We start from the raw sequence: 19,623 nt of genomic DNA on the forward strand, positions 1-19,623 counted from the left end.
TCTGACATTGAATAGGCCGTACTGCCAGAGTCCGATAGTACACCTGTCAGACTGGTCGCAGCGCTGTCGAATGCTCTTTTATGCCAATTTAATGTCAGGAAATAGAAGAAGAAGAAAAAAAATTAGAGGATAAAGTCCATTTGCATATGGTTTCACCCAATGCATGGGTCAGCAGCTTTATGAAATGACAACATGGGGGTGGTTTCTAAGGAAACAATTTCACCCCTACAAATCTAGTTCCACGAGGCATATACAAAAATGAGTATTTATTGTTTATGCACACACAATGCCCTTTACCAGATATAGATTATATTCCCAATCAAATCAATTGAATAAAAATCTTCTCAGAAACTCTACCCCACCCCTTTACTCTGTTCTACTGGTTTCTTCCTTACAGCAAAAGTAGCTTCTCTGTTTAAGGTATGCAGACATGTTAAGCCTGTGGGGAGTATGCATTTTTGAGGGAAAAAAATCATTACTTTGTCCAAAGCAATGTCAAGCAAAATGTCAGATATGTTACATTAGGTCAAAGCAATCAACGAATTTTAATTTAAGGAGTCAAAATCATCAGCAGACTCCTCAACCAGTGAAGGGCTTTTCTATGCTGTTCATCGTAAATAAGGTCTTGGCATCTCATATTGTATTGCTCGGGGTTTCAAGTACATGGCTGTATTTGTTCGATAATAGGTTACATGTGCGCAGATCTAAAGTATTTGTAATCAGTTAGGTGTTTATCTCTCATCGGCTAATTTAAAAAGATTTTGCAGCATTAGATTGGCAATCATGAACCTGGTGCAGAAATCCCAAGGAGTCATTTACTACCTAAAAAAATGGAGATTATAGATAACAAGGGCCCTGTCATATAACTGTTAAAATGTTAGTCACTGGTTCTGTTCTATTATTGTGGAGATTCTATTTAGTCAGTAGAATATATTTTTAAATCATATTCTGACTAATATGTATAAATTGTGGAATAAAATCTGTGTCCGCCTGATAAAAATGCTCCAAGGGCAGGAGAACAACGTTTCATATTTTTAAATGTTCAGATTTAGATGCATTCTATTTAGAAGAAGTAATCTTGTCTCAGATTATTGCAGCTCTAAAATGGATGCACGTGAAAGTTGTTTTGTCACTTGCACCAGAAAGCAGCGTGGATTCCCATTACTTCCCTAAAGACTTACGTCCCTCGAGTACACAGCAGTCATGATACCACACAGGCACACATTGCGAGGCGAATCAGGTTGATCTGACATGAGAGGATTTATTTCCGTTACTTTTCCAAATGCACAGATAGGAGCAGCCACGGCTGCAGAGTGCAAACATTACAGCACCTTAATTATTGTTACTGTTGTACTGTTTTTTAAAAGAAACTTAGAATTTTTCATTAAATGGGTTGAAATATCTGAGTTTTAAATTAATTTGCTCCACACATGTTTTGTAAAATCTGCTATAGGTCTTCCAATTAATATGAAAGGAAACCATTGATGAAAATTTAGGCTTTTGTTTTACCACTCGACACTTGCCATTGATTTAGAAGTCTCAATGTTGAGAGTCAAGGCTGTAGCCTCACTGGGCCATCGGGGCACCAGCTGTAACATACACCAGCACGGACTGAGCCGAGCTATCTGTATTTTCGCTATTGCAGAGTGAATACAGACACATGAGCTCTAACCACAAGCAACAGGATGCATATCTATCCACTAATTAGCAGAATATTTCCCAAAGAAGCAACACATTTTACCCATTGAACTGCACTGGACCACTGGGCATTAGACGCTTTTGCACCAGAGATCACATAAATGCTGCAAAAAACAATTGAAAAATAGAATAGTAACTGTGAGTAGCCTATGGGAGAAGGAGTGAAATCTATGAAAGTTTTTTAGGGTTAATATAACAATGTCTAAAATTAAATGAAAAGGAACCCATTGAAGAGATTAAGATCTTGTAGCTACAATTGTACACCATTATAGCAGCATTTCCCATCATGTAGATTGTGTCAGGAGTTCACTGATTGAATGCTCATAGCCAGTTAAAAGTGAGCAGCAGTTATTTTAATACATTTGAAATGATATCGGAAACAAAGAAGACATCAACACAGTATTGGTTGATTATTCTCTAATCTTGTATTCCTACATTTTTTGGTTCAAATTTTGTTGAGTTTAATCCACCCTCATTCTTCTATTTCTTTAAGCAGCTGCTCTTGGGAGTTACGATGGGTTATTCAAAAAAAAGCTGACCCATCAAAGAGTGAAAGGATTGGAGCAGAGTAGGAGCTTGTTACTATTTGCACATGTATTGTGTATCTCATGATGCAGACTGAGTCATCTCTACTGTTCATTCGAACAATACCAAACATGACAACATGTGAAAATAATAAAGAATTCATTTTTAGTGTAGTTGTTCTTTCACAAGCGAGTGTGATTTACAACATGTGTGATCTACAGACCTCTGGTGGTCTTGTCTTCCAGGTGATGAAGTGCTTCATTTAATGACTATTTTATAATTTCAGGTACAGCCTGAGGTCTCATTACTCACATTTACTACACACATTATCTCATAAATAGATCAATCAGCAACTGGATTTTTTTTTAAATTCGAGGATGATAATAAGCCAGCAGAATGAGATCACAAAATAATCTAGGTTGCTTTGATGTACATTCCTATTTTTCTGCCCCTCCCCTCCTGGTGCTGACTTCACTGGGGTGCAATTCGACAAGTGTCAGCAACCCTCCAGTACATGAATGCTCATTCTTCACATCTGAGTTTAAACAGCAACTAGCAGCAGCCTCTTTCAACAGGCGTGAAACGCTACTCAGCCTGATCCTGTTCTCATTTGAGGGTAGAAATTTACCTGGGTCCATTTTCAGAATCAGCAGGCCCGAGGGTGGAATCAAATTGGGCCTTGGTCTTCATTTCAATCACTTAGGCACTCTTGTGCCTCCACAAGCACCTCGAGCATGTAACATTGCACCCTTGAAATCGGTCATATTTGTCCCTATTTTACAGATGCAACAAAGACCATTTTCTACCCTTGACGACCACATTCGAGCATTTCCCAATAGCAACCATCGGATGTAGATCACGACCATGTCTAAGCTTTGCCCAGTTGGCTCCTTCGTCTCTGAATGTCTCTGTATTATAGTGCGTGTCTCAGCATCTCTCTCACAGTGCCTCTGTATTATAGTGTGTATCTCAGTGTCTCGATATTGTAATGTGTGTCTCCCTCCATGTCTCTGTATTATGGTGTGTGTCTCAGTATCTATTATAGGACTGAATTTTACAGGCCCCCTTGAGATGGGTTCAGAGGCAGGGGCACCCACAGAATTTTGACAGAAGGTGGGGGATGGAGGGCCCATTGGAATTTAATGGTGGGTGTGTTGGCTGCGATGGCCTTCCCACCCAGAGGCCAATTGAGGCCTTTAAAGGCCTATTACTCGCCTCCGTGGGCTAGAATGTGGGGGGGGGGCCCTCCTCCGTGGACAATCTGTGGCCCACGGAGGGCCCTGCCCAGGAAAAACTCCACTGACATTAACCCACCCTGCCCCCTGCACTAAATGCCCACCTCAACGGGGCCTGCTGGTTTGACCCCTGCGACCCTGCCTCATTTGCCTTTACTCCTGGTCTCCAGCTCTGGGCCTGGGTCCAAGGCCTGTTGTACCGGCTGTGGCCACCGCACCCGGTGGCATTGCCGATATGACTGAGCTGCCAGCCCTCTGACTGGCTGGCAGCTCTTGGAGGTGGGTTCCCCAAATTTAAAGGGACGGGCATGCCAGCGCTGGGCACTTAAGTACCTGAGGGCCTTTAGATCCCTCGGCATTAGAGGGGCTCCGAACGGCCAAGACCAAGTTCCCCTTGCCTTTTTGGCCTGGCGCCGTGAGTTCCACCAGCACCACAAAATTCAGCATATAGTGGGCTGAACTTTACCAGCCCCTCTATGCCACAGGTCGTGGCGCCGGTAAAATTCTGTGGACAGAGGCCTGCCTCGATCTGGGACATTGAGAAGGGCCCGCCGCATATTATCGGCAGCGGGAGGACCTCGGTGCAGCCCCCCCGCTGCCCGGTGGTGGGCCCTTCAACTCCATATGCAGATTTCCATTAAATATATTCAAAATAGTTCACCTGCCATCCCACGCCAATTTTACGGCCTCCGTTCAGCCTTCATGCGCCTTCAGAACTCAGCACGGAGTTCCGAGGCAAGAACCTGGTAGGGACTGAGGGGCGTAAAAAAATTTTCAGAGCGGGAGGGGTGAAGGAACAGGGAAGTCAATTTTTATTGGATGTGGGGATGGTGGAAAGGGGTTGAAGGGGAAAAGGTTGAAGGTTGGGGGTGGAGGGAAAGTTCAGGTATTTGAAAAATCAATTGATGGTCATTTCGGGCCATTGGGGGACTTGGGGAAGGGCCTCCATCACTTAATTTTATATTTAATAAAAATAAATAATGTTTTGCCTTTAAAAATTAAAATTAATTGTAAGGGCTTTAAAGCCCTTTAAAAATGGCATCCATGCCTGCGCAGTGGCGTCGGACACAGTCGCCAGGTCGCGGAGGCCGTCTCCTTACGTCATCAGGGGTGGGCGCTGTGCTCCCCATTTAAATGAAGCCCTGTGCGGGCACCCCGCCGAGTTCAAAGGGCGCTGCCACGGAGCGCGGTGCCCAAATAAATTCAGGCCAGTGTGTGTCTCTCTCAATGTCTCTTTATTATAGTGTGTGTCTCAGCGTCCTCTTTGGACACTCTGTAGCCCACGGAGGGGACCCCCGGCGGCAGTAGACACCCCTGTGGCAACCCGCACGCCCCACCCTCACCAACCCGATCCCCTCCTTGCTGGGGCCTGCCTGGCTCTAGCACCCCCACACCCTACTTACCTAGTTAGGATAGCGGCCTGCTCACATGGTGTATTCTCTTCTCGGCCCAGTTGCAGCACTGGCCACCTCTCCTGGTGGTGCTGCTGAGATGTCAGCCCTCCAATTGGCTGGCAGCGCCTGGGGATGGGCGGGCATCTTTAAAGGGACGGCAGCCACAATGGCAATTAATTCGTAAAATGTGGCCGGGGACCCACAAACGGCTGAGGCAGGATCACCCCAGGCTTTCCCACCCACCATCAGGACCCCCACCACATTAACAAAATTCAGCCCTTAGTGTGTATCTCAGTGTCTCTATATTATAGTGTGGGTCAGTCTCTCTGTATTGTAGTGTGTGACAGTGCCTCTATATTATAGTGTATATCAAAGTGTCTCTATATTACAGTGTGTATCTCAGTGTCTTTATATTACAGTGTGTGAATCTCAGTGTATGATTGTGTGTCTCAGTGATTCCTTATTATAGTGTGTGACTCTCAGTGTCTCTGTATTATAGTGTGTGCCTCAGTGTCTCTATATTAGTGTGACTCTCAGTGTATTATTGTGTGTCTCAGTGACTCCCAATAATAGTGTGTGACTCTCTGTGTCTCTGTATTATAGTGTATGACTCTCTGTTTCTGTAATAGTGTGACTCTCTGTATTATTGTGTATTTCTCAGTGTCTCTCTATTATAGCACGTGACTCTGTGTTTCTATATTATAGTGTGTGACTCTCAGTGTTCCTAAATTATAGTGTGTGTCTCTGTGTTTCTGTATTATAGTGTGTGTCGGTGTCTCTATATTATAGTGTATGACTCTCAATGTGTCTATATTATTGTGCATGACTCTGTGTTTTTGTATTATAGTGTGTGTTTTAGTGTTTCTGTAATATAGTTTCTGTAATATAAAGTCTCAGTGTCTCTATACTATAGTGTGTGACTCTCAGCGTCTGTATATTATAGTGTGTCACTCTCAGTGTCTGTATATTATAGTGTGTGACTCTCAGTGTCTCTGTATTATAGTGTGTGACTCTCAGTGTCTCTATACAATAGTGTGTGACTCAGTGTCTGTATATTATAGTGTGTGACTCTCAGCGTCTATATATTATAGTGTGTGACTCTCAGTGTCTCTATACTATAGTGTGTGACTCAGTGTCTGTATATTATAGTGTGTGACTCTCAGCGTCTATATATTATAGTGTGTGACTCTCAGTGTCTCTATACAATAGCGTGTGACTCAGTGTCTGTATATTATAGTGTGTGACTCTCAGTGTCTCTATACTATAGTGTGTGACTCTCAGCGTCTGTATATTATAGTGTGTGACTCTCAGTGTCTCTATACTATAGTGTGTGACTCAGTGTCTGTATATTATAGTGTGTGACTCTCAGTGTCTCTATACTATAGTGTGTGACTCTCAGTGTCTGTATATTATAGTGTGTGACTCTCAGTGCCTCTATACTATAGTGTGTGACTCTCAGTGTCTGTATATTATAGTGTGTGACTCTCAGCGTCTATATATTATAGTGTGTGACTCTCAGTGTCTCTGTATTATAGTGTGTGACTCTCAGTGTCTCTATATTATAGTGTGTGACTCAGTGTCTGTATATTATAGTGTGTGACTCTCAGCGTCTGTATATTATAGTGTGTGACTCTCAGTGTTTCTGTATTATAGGGCTGGATTTTACCAGCAGCGCTTCACAGATGGCAGACCGCCCGTCGTGGAGCCGCCGTGATATTATTTGGCGCGATGGCTCATTATAATGTACGCGACGCACTGCCCCCCCAAATGACGTGGAGGGGGCAGTATTTCGGCACCGGGTCAGGTGCTCCTCAGTTGCTGGGGCCCCATTTAAAGGGCAGCCAGCACATTAATAATGGCTCTAATGCAAGAAACAAACTGCTTAGAGAAGCAATAGAAATCATTACCTGCAAAAGACGCAACTCATTTTCTGGACAACCCAAAATTGTGAAGATGTCGTCAGAGGGGCATTCCAGGGTGGCCCCACGGTTCAGTGATGCCTCCCTGCTCACTCTCCTCCAAGCTGTGTGGGCAAGGCGGGAGGTCCTTTTTCCCAGCGATGGTAAGAAGAGGCCCTCCAGCCTGACCAAGGCAGCCTGGTTGGAGGTGGCAGGGCAGGTCAGTAGCCATGGGGCCATCCGCCGTGACTGGATCCAGTGTTGGAAGGCGATGAACAATCTGCTGAGCTCTGCAAAAGTAAGTGGTACTTTATGTCAGGGCTCCACTGAACCTGGGTGTGCCCACACAGAGTGGCACATGTGTGCCACTACCATGCCAAAGACATCGAGGTTGAGCAGGGAGGAAAGACTTGACATAAATGGAAGTGTATGAAAGAACTGACCCTTGTCTGCTGCTCAGATCATGGCACCTACATGAGTGGCCAGCACCCCTCTTGTGACATCTGTTGTGTTGTTGATCTGCCATGCTTAATATCTGTTTCCTTGCTCCTCCAGGCTAAGTGGGCACACAATTCAGAGGTGGAGGCGTGCCAGTTATCAGAAGGTTCACCGACGCTGAGTAAGAGGCCCTGGAGATCTCTGCGATCCATGTAGAGCGCTCATTCGGTGATGTAGAGCTCGGGGTCCTGGGTGAACATACGTCCATTTGATATAAACACTGATCAATGTGAAAATGTTGTTTGAGACAATGCTGTTATAAACATGGCATGTGCAATATCTTAACTGACAGTGTGCTCTTCCCATTGTATCTTCCAAGTTAACGCTCTGAATCAACCCCAGCAGCCCACGACACCTCCCACACCTCAGAAGAGTGGTATCCATTTGGCCTTAGAGTCTGGGTCACAAGCTGGTGAGAGCACTGCACATGCACCTGAGCAGCTGACTGAGGCGGAGAAAGGTTGGTTGTGGTGGCCGGGCCCATGCTGATCCCCAGACTGCTGATGACCCTCTGTTGTCGACAGCACAGGGCATGCTCGAGCTGCAGCAGCAGTCCTGGCTTCATCTGGCAGTGATGCCACAGGCTATGCGCAGCCTTGAGCAGACAATGGGGGAGTCCATCAAGACCATGACAGCTGCCGTGTCCCAGGCATATGAGTGCAAGGCATCATCCATGGAGAGCCAGATTTCATTGATTCATGGTGACCTGCAATCCTTCGCCGTGGCCATGACTTCCAATCAGCAGTGGCAAAGCGAGAGAGGGACTGGGGCATGGAGACTGTCCCTGCCCCTGGTCCTTCCTGGGAGAGCTGGTCGCCACGATCAGCAGCAGGCTCTTAAAATCCAGCCAATAGCGTGTGTCGCCCTCTGTGTCTCTGTATCATAGTGTGTTTCTCAGTGTCATTGTAGTGGTGTATGTGTGTCTCTGTTTCTTTGTATATTTTAGAATCAAAGAATTTGAAAGCGTAGACAGCCATTCAGTTCATATTGCCTACGCCAGTTCTCTAAGTTAACTGCTGTTTAGTCTCATTCCCCTGCTCTGCCCCCACACACTTTAAAAAAAAAAGTCTTCATGATCTTTCAACTTATAATTTTCAATTATTTATCCAATTCTGGTTACACTAGTAATTATGGAATCTGATTCTACCACTGTTTCTAGTGGGACTTTTGTCGTCCTAAATATCATCCGCATAAAAAGATAAATTCTCCCAACCTCTCCTTTCACGTTCATGGCCATGAGTTTAAATATATATCCTCTAGTTGTTGACTCACTGAGCAACAGAATTAGTTTGTTGCAATCTACTTTAACAAAATCATTCTGAATTTTGAACACCACTGTTAAGTCTCCCTTTAACCATTCTTCTTCTAATGAAAAAGAGCTCCAGTGTCTCTATTCTCTCCTCATAACAAAAGCCACTCATCCCTAGAATTATTTTAGTGAATCTCCTTTGCATCTTTCCAAACACATCTCTTCTGTAGGTGTGCAATAATGTTATCCTGTACTATGATGCCAGTTGCTTTACCACTACCGATGCATAGTTACCCACTTTATCCAAATGTTCCTTTTTGAGCAGAGTTGTTACCTTGGTAACCCAACAATCTTCCGGCAAAACTTCCATACTTAAGTGTATTTGAAAGATTGTGGCCAGAGCCTCTGTTATTTTCTGCCCGTCTTCCCTCAGCATTTGTGGGTAGCTGTCATCAGGACTCAGTGTTTTATATACTTTCACCAATTTTGTTCACTACTACTTCTTTATCGATTGTTATCCTGCCCATCTGTTCCTCATGCACCATTTTTTTCCAGTTTCACATTCTTCTATAATAAATGAGGGTAGGAAAAAGTGCTCTTTAAATATCTCACTACCATTCCTTTAACCATCATAATATCGCCATTTTAATCTCCAGTTGGTCTTAACATTTCTTTAACTGTTCTTTTGCATGTTCTCTGTTTGTAAAATACTTTACTATTTCCCTTTATATTTCTTGGCAGCCTTTCTTCATAGCCTCTTAGCCTTTCTGCTTCCCCGCTATATTCTCTATATTTGGCTTGATTTTCTTTTGTATAATTAGCTGTAGATTTATCAAATGTCTATTTTTAAGTCTCTTAATTATAATTTCTTTAGTCATCTAATGAACTCAAGCTGTTATAAATTAAGGCAATTTTTCAAGCCCTCCTGGTATTGGTGGAACCTTGCACAGAGCCAGCAGGCGAAAGAAAAAGTGTGAGCACTGTGGGGCTGTGATTTCCCAACTAATGTTCTTTACAAGCACTATGGAGTGTCCAATCAGGGAATCACTGTGTAACACTTCTAATGATTCTGCACTGTGCCCATCTCTCAGTCTCTCTATACCACTGTATTCCACTATCCTTATCAGTGTGTGCAGCTACTCTTGGTTATTATGTGTTCTGATCCCTATTGTAGCATGTTTCAAAACACATCAAATATGATCATTGTAAAGCAAGACCATATTGCACAGATCTTTCAAAGTGTAAAACAGAGCTGCAGCAGTATATCTGTGAACACAACACCCACTAAAAATGGAAAATGAAATAAAACAATGTGAAAACAGCTCTTCTTAGAGCTAAGCCTTTTCTTTGTACTTGCATATACTAACCTGAAATTATAATACATCAAAAGACAGGGACAAATCACACATTCCAAAACAGCTGTGTTGCAGAATGCCTTATTTTAATTGGAAACAAACCAAATGCTGTATATTACTGATTTACTCAGCACTTTGTGACTGCTTTAATGTCTGCTTGACAATCTATTTTTGCTGTTTTCCTGGGAATGTGCCAGGTGGATGTCTTATACAACAGACAAACATATTATTTACAGAGGCAGTTTCCCCAATGGGACTCTCAATAGAGCCATTTCAGTCCCGACCCAGTCACACCTGGTGACCCCAAAGCACAAAACATTTACCAGCAATAAGTCATGTTGGGTCCCGTGATTTGAGCTTTATTCCAAGAGGAGGATAGAAAATAAACCCGTAACCTATCAACTAGCGATCTACGGTTTAAAAGTGGTCACGTCCTAAATATTTGTATGTATTACAGGCACTGGAAATTAAGACACTCATTCATGTAAAAAACATAAGCTTTAATTGAATGAAAACATACACAATTAAGCATCTTACATCATGATTGCTCAAGTGATACAGCAATACCTGTTTTCTGATCACAACTAGAAGCCCACGCAAGGCTTGAAACATGCTTTTGATGTTACCAGTACCAGTCATGAGTAGCCTACTCATGTCAAGAGGAAATAGCGTTGATTTTATAGAGAATTCATTATTTTTCCCTATTGCCCATCAGAGACATTGTGCCTATGTTTATTCTTCGCTATGAAGGAAAGGGGTTAAATTGCCTTTTTCATCAGGCCCTCGTCCAGATTGAACTTATATATTAGGTTAATTCTCAACCATCTATCTTGAAGGAGATGTGCTATATCCAGGAGATACCCTACAGAGCAGGCAGATCGAGAACTGATAAAAAAGCCGTCCAGTGATTGCTAGGTTTCACGGTCAAAGGTGGGGCTCAAACCCACACAACATTTCACTGTTTTATACCCAATAGGGTAAATTTTGCAATGTTATGCAGTGGTATCACACCTGTACAGGGGAGGGCTTTGCAAAAGCACATGAATAGATCTTGGTATCTGCTCCACCTTTCTTTTTGTAGCGGGGCTGTGCTGGAATCATTACAGGTTCGTGATGCTGGCATGAATGTCTCACTAACCCTTCGCTTCCAATCGGAAAAAACTGACAAATTCCCTTCTTGGCCTATAATAGTGAGTCTCTGCAAGATGGGTTTGAGATTTTTTTTTTAAACCTTTGTTACTTCCTTGCTTTGTTTGTACTGAGTTTGGTATTTTGCCTTTCTTTTCTTTTGGCTTCATTTTTGCAATTTTCTGCTTTTTTAATACTGCTTTCTTATTTCAGCTTCTAGCATTGAAAGGAGTTCAAATCTAAATTAAGGCACCTTTAACCAGTAGGACGGGTATTTCAATGCGAATTCCTTTTCCCCTCAGGGACTAAAGAATAAGGAAGAGTTCCACAGGAATGCACATCCGAGATGCTAAAGCCATTATTTCATGAAATATCTAGATTGGTGAAACTCGGGAGAACGGGAAGTCCCTCTTGATCAGTGCAAAACCCATGATTATCAGCTGAAGGAAAATGTGATGAAGGAAAGGCTCGGCCACGTGGGTATATTTGACATTTCTTATTGTAAAGCCCCACAAAGGTGTTCAGAGTGATAATAATTTGCTGCAAGCTACACAATTCTGTCCTGAGAAATGGAATCACTGTGAATCAATGAGAAAAGAAGTGTCTGAGCAGCTCTGAACAGGATGGCAACAATGGGCTGGATTTTGTGTTGGAGGCGGGCTCCCAGCGCTGGGCTGAAAAGGAAGGGGAAAGCCCGCCTCGGCTTTTTTCCGCTCCCCCGCCCCACCACCCCCCCCACCCCCACCCATCCCCCACCCCCCAGACCGATCCTCCGTCCTTTTAAATCTAAGTTTCAGGAGCTGGGAACCCTGTCCCTTTAAAGATGCAGATCCCGCCTCCAAGAGTTGCCAGCCATTCAGAGGGAAGGCAGCTCGGCAGTTCCACTGGGAGCGTTGGCCACTGCTGGTACTGCAGAACATCCGGACCCACGGTAAGTGAGGTGGGGCCGTTAATAGGCCACTTAAGGGCTTCTATCGGCCTCTGGGCGGGAAGGCTGTTGTCGGCCTATACCACCCCTGGGATGATCGCTTGGTAACATGTAGGCGACAGGCCCTCCGCACCCCCCTCCCCACCCCACCCACCTCACTCCCTGCTGCCTGTTGCTTCCAACCCTGCCTCAGGGGGCCATATAAAATCCCAGCCACTGAGTCCAAGGCTGAAGAGGCAGCTGCAGTGGGGCTGCTGCTAGAAAGACACATATGACAAGGTATAATAGGCAACAATTTCAAAGACAAGCATTGGCACAAGCAAGTACATGTTCACAGTGAGCTGTCTCATCAAAAGTCATGTCCACTGTTATCATCTGCTTCATTTACCATGCATTCTCATCCATTCATCTATTGCTACAGAAATCTACCTGATTACAAATTAAATTTCTGGACAAAGTAGAAATGGAATTCGAAATATTTATTGCCTTAACAGTGTTTGGTATGTTATAAATTTGTGCTCTTCTTTGCCCAGTGCTTTTACTTTGTTGAACGTCTACTATAACCCAACTTAGTGCTCCTTCTAGATGCTCTCCAATGGGAGGAGAAAGTGAACTGGCTGGATTTTAAAGAGTGACCCTGGAGCTGGCGATGACCTTATGCATGTTCATGAGATGATTCTGAGCCTGCTGGTAACAACCTCGGGGGGTTGTCTGAGTTACCTGCTTCTGCCTCTTTTTGAGTTATTTGAGTCGGATGGCTGGCTGGCAGAGCTGCAGCTTTCTCCTGAGGGGCAGCTCCCTTGTTCTCATCTACTCCTGCCAGGCCCCTGCTATAGGTCACTCCCTCAGTAGGTTTCCACTATGGGAGGATGTGTAAGTGGGACAGCAGAAATAAAAATTTAAAAGGCAGATAAATCTAGAAAAAAATTATCTGCAGGCAACAAAGTCCAGGAAAGAAAAAATAATAGAAAATTATCGAAAACTTACTGCAGGGCCATCTAGAGGAAAGATTCCATCTTCCCACAAGCTTATCCTTGCCATAGGAGGGGTCCCACCACCTCCCATCTGATTCTCTCCAGTACCACAGCGCTCCTCTGTTTTAGGTCTAAGTAAAGCTAAAGCTGGTATCACTATCTAGTGTGATATAATGCTACTGCTCTAGGGAAACCAGGCAGCAGACACATCCATTAACTACTGATATATGGTGATGTCATGGAGGAATTTCCTGTTCTATTTTCTGTGCTGTGAAAAATTAACCCAATCTGTGAAGAATAATCTTACCCTTTCACCTAGAATTGTACTTTAGTTCCTACTTTAGAGTTCTCCCTGCCAACATTTCTTTTCCAGGGAAAATATGTTGAGATATGAAGTTGTATAAATTTTGCTCTCGTCAGCTCTTATGAGCTGCAATGTAAAAGGAAAAGAATTTATATAGCGCCTTTCACGACCAACCACAGGATGTCCCAAAGTGCTCTGCCACCAATGAGGTACTTTTTGAACTGTAGTCGCTGTTGTAATGTAGGAAACGCAGCAGCCAATTTGTGCACAGCAAACTCCCACAAACAGCAATGGGATAATGACCAGATCATCAGTTTTTGTGATGTTGATTGAGGGACATGGGGTTAACTCCCCTGCTCTTGTTCAAAATAGTGCCATGGGATTTTTTTATGTTCATCTGAGAGGGCAGACGGGGCCTCAATTCATCCAAAAAAAAACAACTTCACCAAAACCAAAGATGGAAGGGCAGTAGAGATCTTTGATTTGAGTAAAATGGCAGAATTTTCAAACTTTGGTCCCTGTCGAAATGACAGGACCACTAATGGGTCAGGAACCCATTGGAATCTTCAGCAGCCTTTACCAAGGCCTTTAACAGTGCCCCGGCATTAGCATCCAGCTTCCCCGACCAGAGAGGGAGGATCTGTCAAAGGAAGGATTTTTAATTAAAGAGACCCCAGCATGGGCTAGAAGGCCTCACCTGCACATAGATTTTTAAAGCTACAGCAACCGCAAGAATGGAGAGGAGACCTGGGAAGGTTGTCCCCCTCACCAGGTCTCGCACTCTTAACTGGAGGTCCTGCACTGGGATCTAAAGGGCTGCAGTGAGGTGAGCTCTCCCAAGGAGGAGAGGAAGAGGGCAACATTTCCAACCAAGCAGGCATGGATGGAAGTGGCCAAGGAAGTCAGCAGCAGGAGTGTGGTTGCGCCAACCTGGAGACAGTGCACCAAAAGGACCAGGGACCTCAGGAGGGCAGGAACGATGAGTGGCAGAACACTGTCAGGAGCCAAACCCCACATTCTGACTTTCCCAGCATTCTCCTGCACAGTATTCCTCAGAACAACACACCTTGCAGCTCCACTCATTCCTTTCTCTCCATGCACCTCCTCAGATCCCCATCTGGACAGCCTACACTCGCCCTCAGCTTTTTACCCTCTCAGGCCCATGCCTCACAGTCATCATACACAAATGTTGTCCTTTCCTGTTTTCCACACAAGCCATTACTAAAACCCATAACTCTCTGCTTTCTCTCCTTGCAGGAGAGGACAGCACACAACCTCGGGGAAAGGCAGAGACCCTTGGGAGGGGGGTGCAGGGTGGGATGGTCCTCCAGTGACAGGCACCTTGACAGCCACTGGCAATGTGTGCCCATCTGGTCCACTTGGAAGGAGGTCTTGTTCCAGGAGGCTGCAGCTGTTAGCAATGACTTCCCGTGAAAGCCTGAGCCTCCTGAGGCACTGGAGCTCACACATGTCGAGGGAGCCGATCCTCTGCCTATAGAACCTGTGTTGGGGTCTTGCCTCCTTGGAGCTGGATCTCTGTGTCCATCTCATCTGTCCTGTGGAGTAGCATGAGGCTGAGGAGAAGGCAGCTGGTGCTGCTGCTGGTGTTGCTCCTGCTGCTGCTGCTGGTGCTATTGGTGTTGCCCCCCCCCACCCCCCACCTTGTCCCTCAGCAGAGGTGAAAAGTGCAGCTGCATAAATTGCTTCCATGCCGTGGTGAAGGCTGGCAGCAGGGAAGTGCTGCTGAAGGTGAGTGAAGTGTAAGACAGGTGAAGTGCCTTCCAAGAAGTTTGCAATCACCTGTCAAGCAGTGACAGCACTATCTGAGAAGGAGTCCTGTGAGCAGCAGTCTCTCACCTGGCCATGGCTGAAGCACTTCAGTTTTGCAGGCTGGGATGGTTTTGGCCAGTCAGTTTCACTGAAGATGCATTCCCCGTTGCGTACTCACCTGGTTGACCCTGGTGGGTTGCTCACAGCTCAGGAAATAAATGTGCTGACCGTTAAAGCCAGAATGCTTGGTTAAAACAGAACTTAACTAGCTATTACCATATTTAAATGACTTAGCCAACAGCTCCGAGAGGATTCCAAGCTCGCTTTCAAACCTGACAGGATGAAACCCCGAAGTGGGCAGGATGATGTCAGGATCTCAACACCTGTTCTCACCCAAATTCGCCTCCCCTTGTCTGGGAAAATTGCCCCAGTCTACGATAACTGCTCTGTAACCTTTATAAGACATTCTAGCTGAATGTTTCTTTCTAGTTGTATATAAATAAGCAAAGGTCTTTTCAGAGCTAGAGAACAAGAAGCTGGATTCCAGCATTGGATAGAATTATCAACATTAGGGAAATCTCGATTGAGATTGATGAGACCAACTGCAAATCTGTTTAAACATATGGAGCTGTGTTTGGTTTTCAGACTGAGATACATTATGATCGGTTACATTTCATCACTACAATAAGTGAATCTAATTTGTTGCCATCACAAACATTGTCCCCTGGCTCTTTGTACTAAAGTGTGCATTTCTGGAGTATGTTGCATCATTTTTATATTAAAATAATTGATTAATGAGTTCTCCATAAACAAAATATCGATATCTAAAAAATGAAATTACCTTACACTTTCCAATTGTCAAATTCTGCTGTTATCTCCAAAAATACTATATGGAATTAATTTTGGGAGTAAAGTGCTGTTGACTTAGCTCAAATGCTATTTAACAACAATACATATAATATGCTGGAAGTTTATGTAGAACACTCACTTCCTGTGCCTTGAAGAAAGTTGCAACATATATTTCCATCACATCTAAAAAGATGTACAAGAATAGTTCCAAGGCTGAGGGACTTCAGTTATATGGATAGATTGGAGAAGCTGGGGTTGTTTTCCTCAGAGAAGAAAAAGTTGAGAGAAGATTAGATAGAAGTTTTCAAAATCGTGAGGGGTCAAGACAGAGCAGAGAGAAACTGTTTCCATTGGCGCAAGGGTCGAGAAGCAGAGGGCACCAATTTAAGGTGAATGACAAAAGAACTAACGGCGACATGAGGAAAATCTTTTTTACGCAGTGAATGTTTAGGATGTGGAATGCTCTGCCTGAGAGTGTGGTGCAGCAGATTCACCTGAAGAGAAAAGGTTTGCAGGGCTACAGGGAAAGGGCGGGGGATTGGGACTTGCTGAGTTGCTCTTGCAGAGAGTTAGCACAGACACAATGGGCTGAATGGCCTCTTTATGTGCTGTAACCATTCTATGATTCTATCTTGGTGTTATTCCCACAATACCTGCAAGTTAGTTTTAGGTTATAGATATTACCTGGTCATTACCACATTGTAGTTTGTGGAGTCCGGCTGTGCGTAAATTGGCTGCCAAGTTTCCTATATTACTATAGTGCATACACTTCAAAAGTACTTCCTTAGCTGTAAAGTGCTTTGGGATGTGATAGTGAAAGGTGCTATATGAATGCAAGTCTTTTTATTTAAACTTATTATTATGCTTAGTGATCATTCCTCCCAACACTAGGAGATGCTGCTTCTCCAAGTTCTGCCTCTCAGGTCTGTTCCTCTCAATGCCACTACAGGCAAGTTTCATTGAGCTTAAGATATACATTTTCCTTCCGTAAACTGTGGGTAAATTTTATTCAAGAATATTTTTTAATGTTATTTGTCGACTTCACTTGTCTATCCTTTCTACAGGAGATCTTTAGCTGCCTGCCCGCTTGCTTTTCCTCACTGCTCTAGGGTTCCCCAATGTCCTGGGCCAAATGTCTCATCATCCCCAATTCCCTAGATCTTCTACTGCCCCAGCCTACTACATCCTGCTTACAACTCCCTGTGAGCCTCCTCTGCCTCGCCTGGCACTGCTACTGCCACTGCCTCTCACCCAACTCTGTTCTGTTTGCACCAATCTGCATCCATTAGGCCCGTTGGCTAATCTTTGCTAGTGTCCCTGCAGTAAGAAACTGGCTGCCAACTATAGTTGGCAAATAGATTAGAAATGCCAAAAGTGCTTTGAAAAATAAAGTGTCTGATTCCCAGCTGAGTGCTGTGAAACTGGTGGAGATCTGGCAGTAGATATGAGGGTGGGGGCTTTACCTGCAAAGAAAAATTGGCATATGGCTCGTTGGGGAAATAGAAACAGGACATCACATTAAGGGACAAAGGTGAGGAGTGAGTAGGAAGGAAGATGAAAGAAGCACGAGGGTGTGATTGGCAAAAGGGATGGTGAATATTGAGGAACTGAGAAAGGAAGTGGATAGGGAAGAGTCAGGGCTAAGAGGGGAAAGGCGATATGGGAAGATACAATAAGTTCCACACTTTCCACTCCTCTCTGATCCACATCCTTTGTACCCCTGCTCCATCCTCCACGCTTTCTCCCAAACTTCCTCATGCTGCTCCTCTCCCCTGCCCTCTTCTTCTTTCCCCTCCTTTCCACTTCTGTCCCTCACCCTCTCGTCCCTACTCCCTCTTCCCTGTCACTCGGCTCTCCTGCTCTTTTCTCCCCTCTTCCTCCCCTCCCCTTCTTCCCTCCATTTTTCCCAGCATCTTCTTTCTGTCCCCTGCTCCTCCCACCTGAGGTCTTTATTTCTCATTTGCAATGCCATGGAAGATGTATGTATGTATGTACATGTAATATATATATATATATATATATAAATATGCAAATACATAGATGTACATATGTGTACATAATAGATTAGATAAAACTCTAGAGACCGTCACACTTAACAGGCCACTTTTTGTAATAGATAAAAAATTATCTTTAAAGTATAAGAAAAATGAAACTATGCCACACATTGCTCTTTTCCTGACTTTCAGGATTTAAAATCAGCCTCCAGTCTTTGCTCAATTCCTGTTTATTCTTTCCCATCAGGGATTTAAAACCAACTACTACTCTCCAGAAAAAAAGACACCCTCTAAGTGTGAGTGGGCCTATTTGCAACGATTAAACCTCACGGTGTTAAAGAAACACAACAGAATAATACATTGTGCATTAAGTGGTACAATGCTCCTGTCCAAATAAAGCAGCATATCCTCCGGTATGTACATAAGTAATGCAATCAGAAATCCTCTGGTGTAAATAAAAATTGAGGCCCATAATTGTTTGATTAAAAAAAAGATGCAGTTTTCTGCATTTTCTTCTTACCTAAAGAGTGTGCTGCTGTGGTTTTGGAGCTGAAAAAGCGTCCCAGCCCTAGGTCCCCCAGCTTGACTGCTCCTGTTGCTGTTATGAACACATTTGCCGGCTTGATGTCTAAGAACGAAAACAGAGAATCAATCAATAATGAATGAGTGGTTAAAAAGAAAGAGTCACAAAGTCTTCACAATGATTGCATTATACTGACATCTGTTTATGGTCTGGATATTATCAAAAGGTTTATTTTTGACTGTTACCTTGTATCTGTTCATAAATAATATAATTTTCATCTCCCAGTCACAGGCTCAGAAGAGATTCTAATTTCCATGACTCTGATTGTGTTGTATAAAGAAAACTGTCAATAGTTTGTATTGTATAATATCCATCGTATTATACTGTGGTATTTCAGTGTCACATGGTGCTTGTAAAAGTAGCCCTTTTTGCCTAAGTGTTGTTAACCAGTTTTGGATTGTATTTTGAATCCTGTTATAAACCCACTTTCAGTCATGTGAGTCAGATGATTTCACAGATCCATACTTATAAGTGAGAAGGCACTGAGTCTGGATATTCTATGAACAAATCTGTTGCAATGGAGTCATATTATGGAACATGATCATGTAAATTTTATGAGTAAATCAGTTATGACAGCCAGATTGCAACAAAAAACCTCAGTTCAACTGTTAGAACAGAAATAGTTGTAGAAACTGCTCTAGGATATTTTTAAAATTCAAAAGTGGGTAATGATATTGTAGGGCTCTTAAATACAAGGGTTAAAGATAGGACATTTCTTGAAATGTTTGTTATTATTTCACCTTATGTGCAGAATGTGACAAATTGCCAGCGTCTTAGCTGAAAATATCAGAAATATTCAAGGGGCCGAAAATCTGGGTCAAAGCCCGTTGTCTGTTTTCATTCACAATTTACGGTTGTCATCATACATTCCAGGATTTGAATATTGAAAGGGCATCATCAGTCACTGACTGAGTATACAACATCTTGATACAGACACAAGAATGGCACACTGGATTGAACCACAGACCAAAGACAGAGTATACTGGTCCAAGCAGACAACTAATGTCTGCAACACTCAAAATGAATCTGAAACTTCATTAGCATCTGGATTGCTTCTTAGGACAACCTCTTGTGGACAAAATATCAACAGTGCTGACCTTAGTTGGGCTTGATTGGCCCAATCTATTACTAATCCTAATTTACCTGTATCGGTCTAAATTAAGTGAATTCAGATTTCTGATTTGGTCTTTCCTGCAATAATTGGGAGAGTTATATAATCACCACAGCACTGAGTAAAAGAG

At 43.5% G+C, this 19,623-nt stretch overlaps 1 protein-coding gene across 7 annotated transcripts in view; it reads right to left on the reverse strand.

Moving 5' to 3' along the window:
- LOC137347708 (serine/threonine-protein kinase Nek6-like) overlaps positions 1–19,623 on the reverse strand; it is a 275,855-nt gene that overhangs the window by 71,669 nt on the left and 184,563 nt on the right. For all 7 annotated transcript variants that reach the window (XM_068012512.1, XM_068012510.1, XM_068012513.1 and 4 more), the window contains one exon: positions 18,320–18,427. In XM_068012512.1, the coding sequence (XP_067868613.1) occupies positions 18,320–18,427 (108 nt within the window). The remainder of the gene's footprint in view (positions 1–18,319; positions 18,428–19,623) is intronic.

This window comes from Heterodontus francisci, chromosome 32 (genome assembly GCF_036365525.1).
Source record: "Heterodontus francisci isolate sHetFra1 chromosome 32, sHetFra1.hap1, whole genome shotgun sequence".
Lineage (NCBI taxonomy): Eukaryota > Metazoa > Chordata > Chondrichthyes > Heterodontiformes > Heterodontidae > Heterodontus > Heterodontus francisci.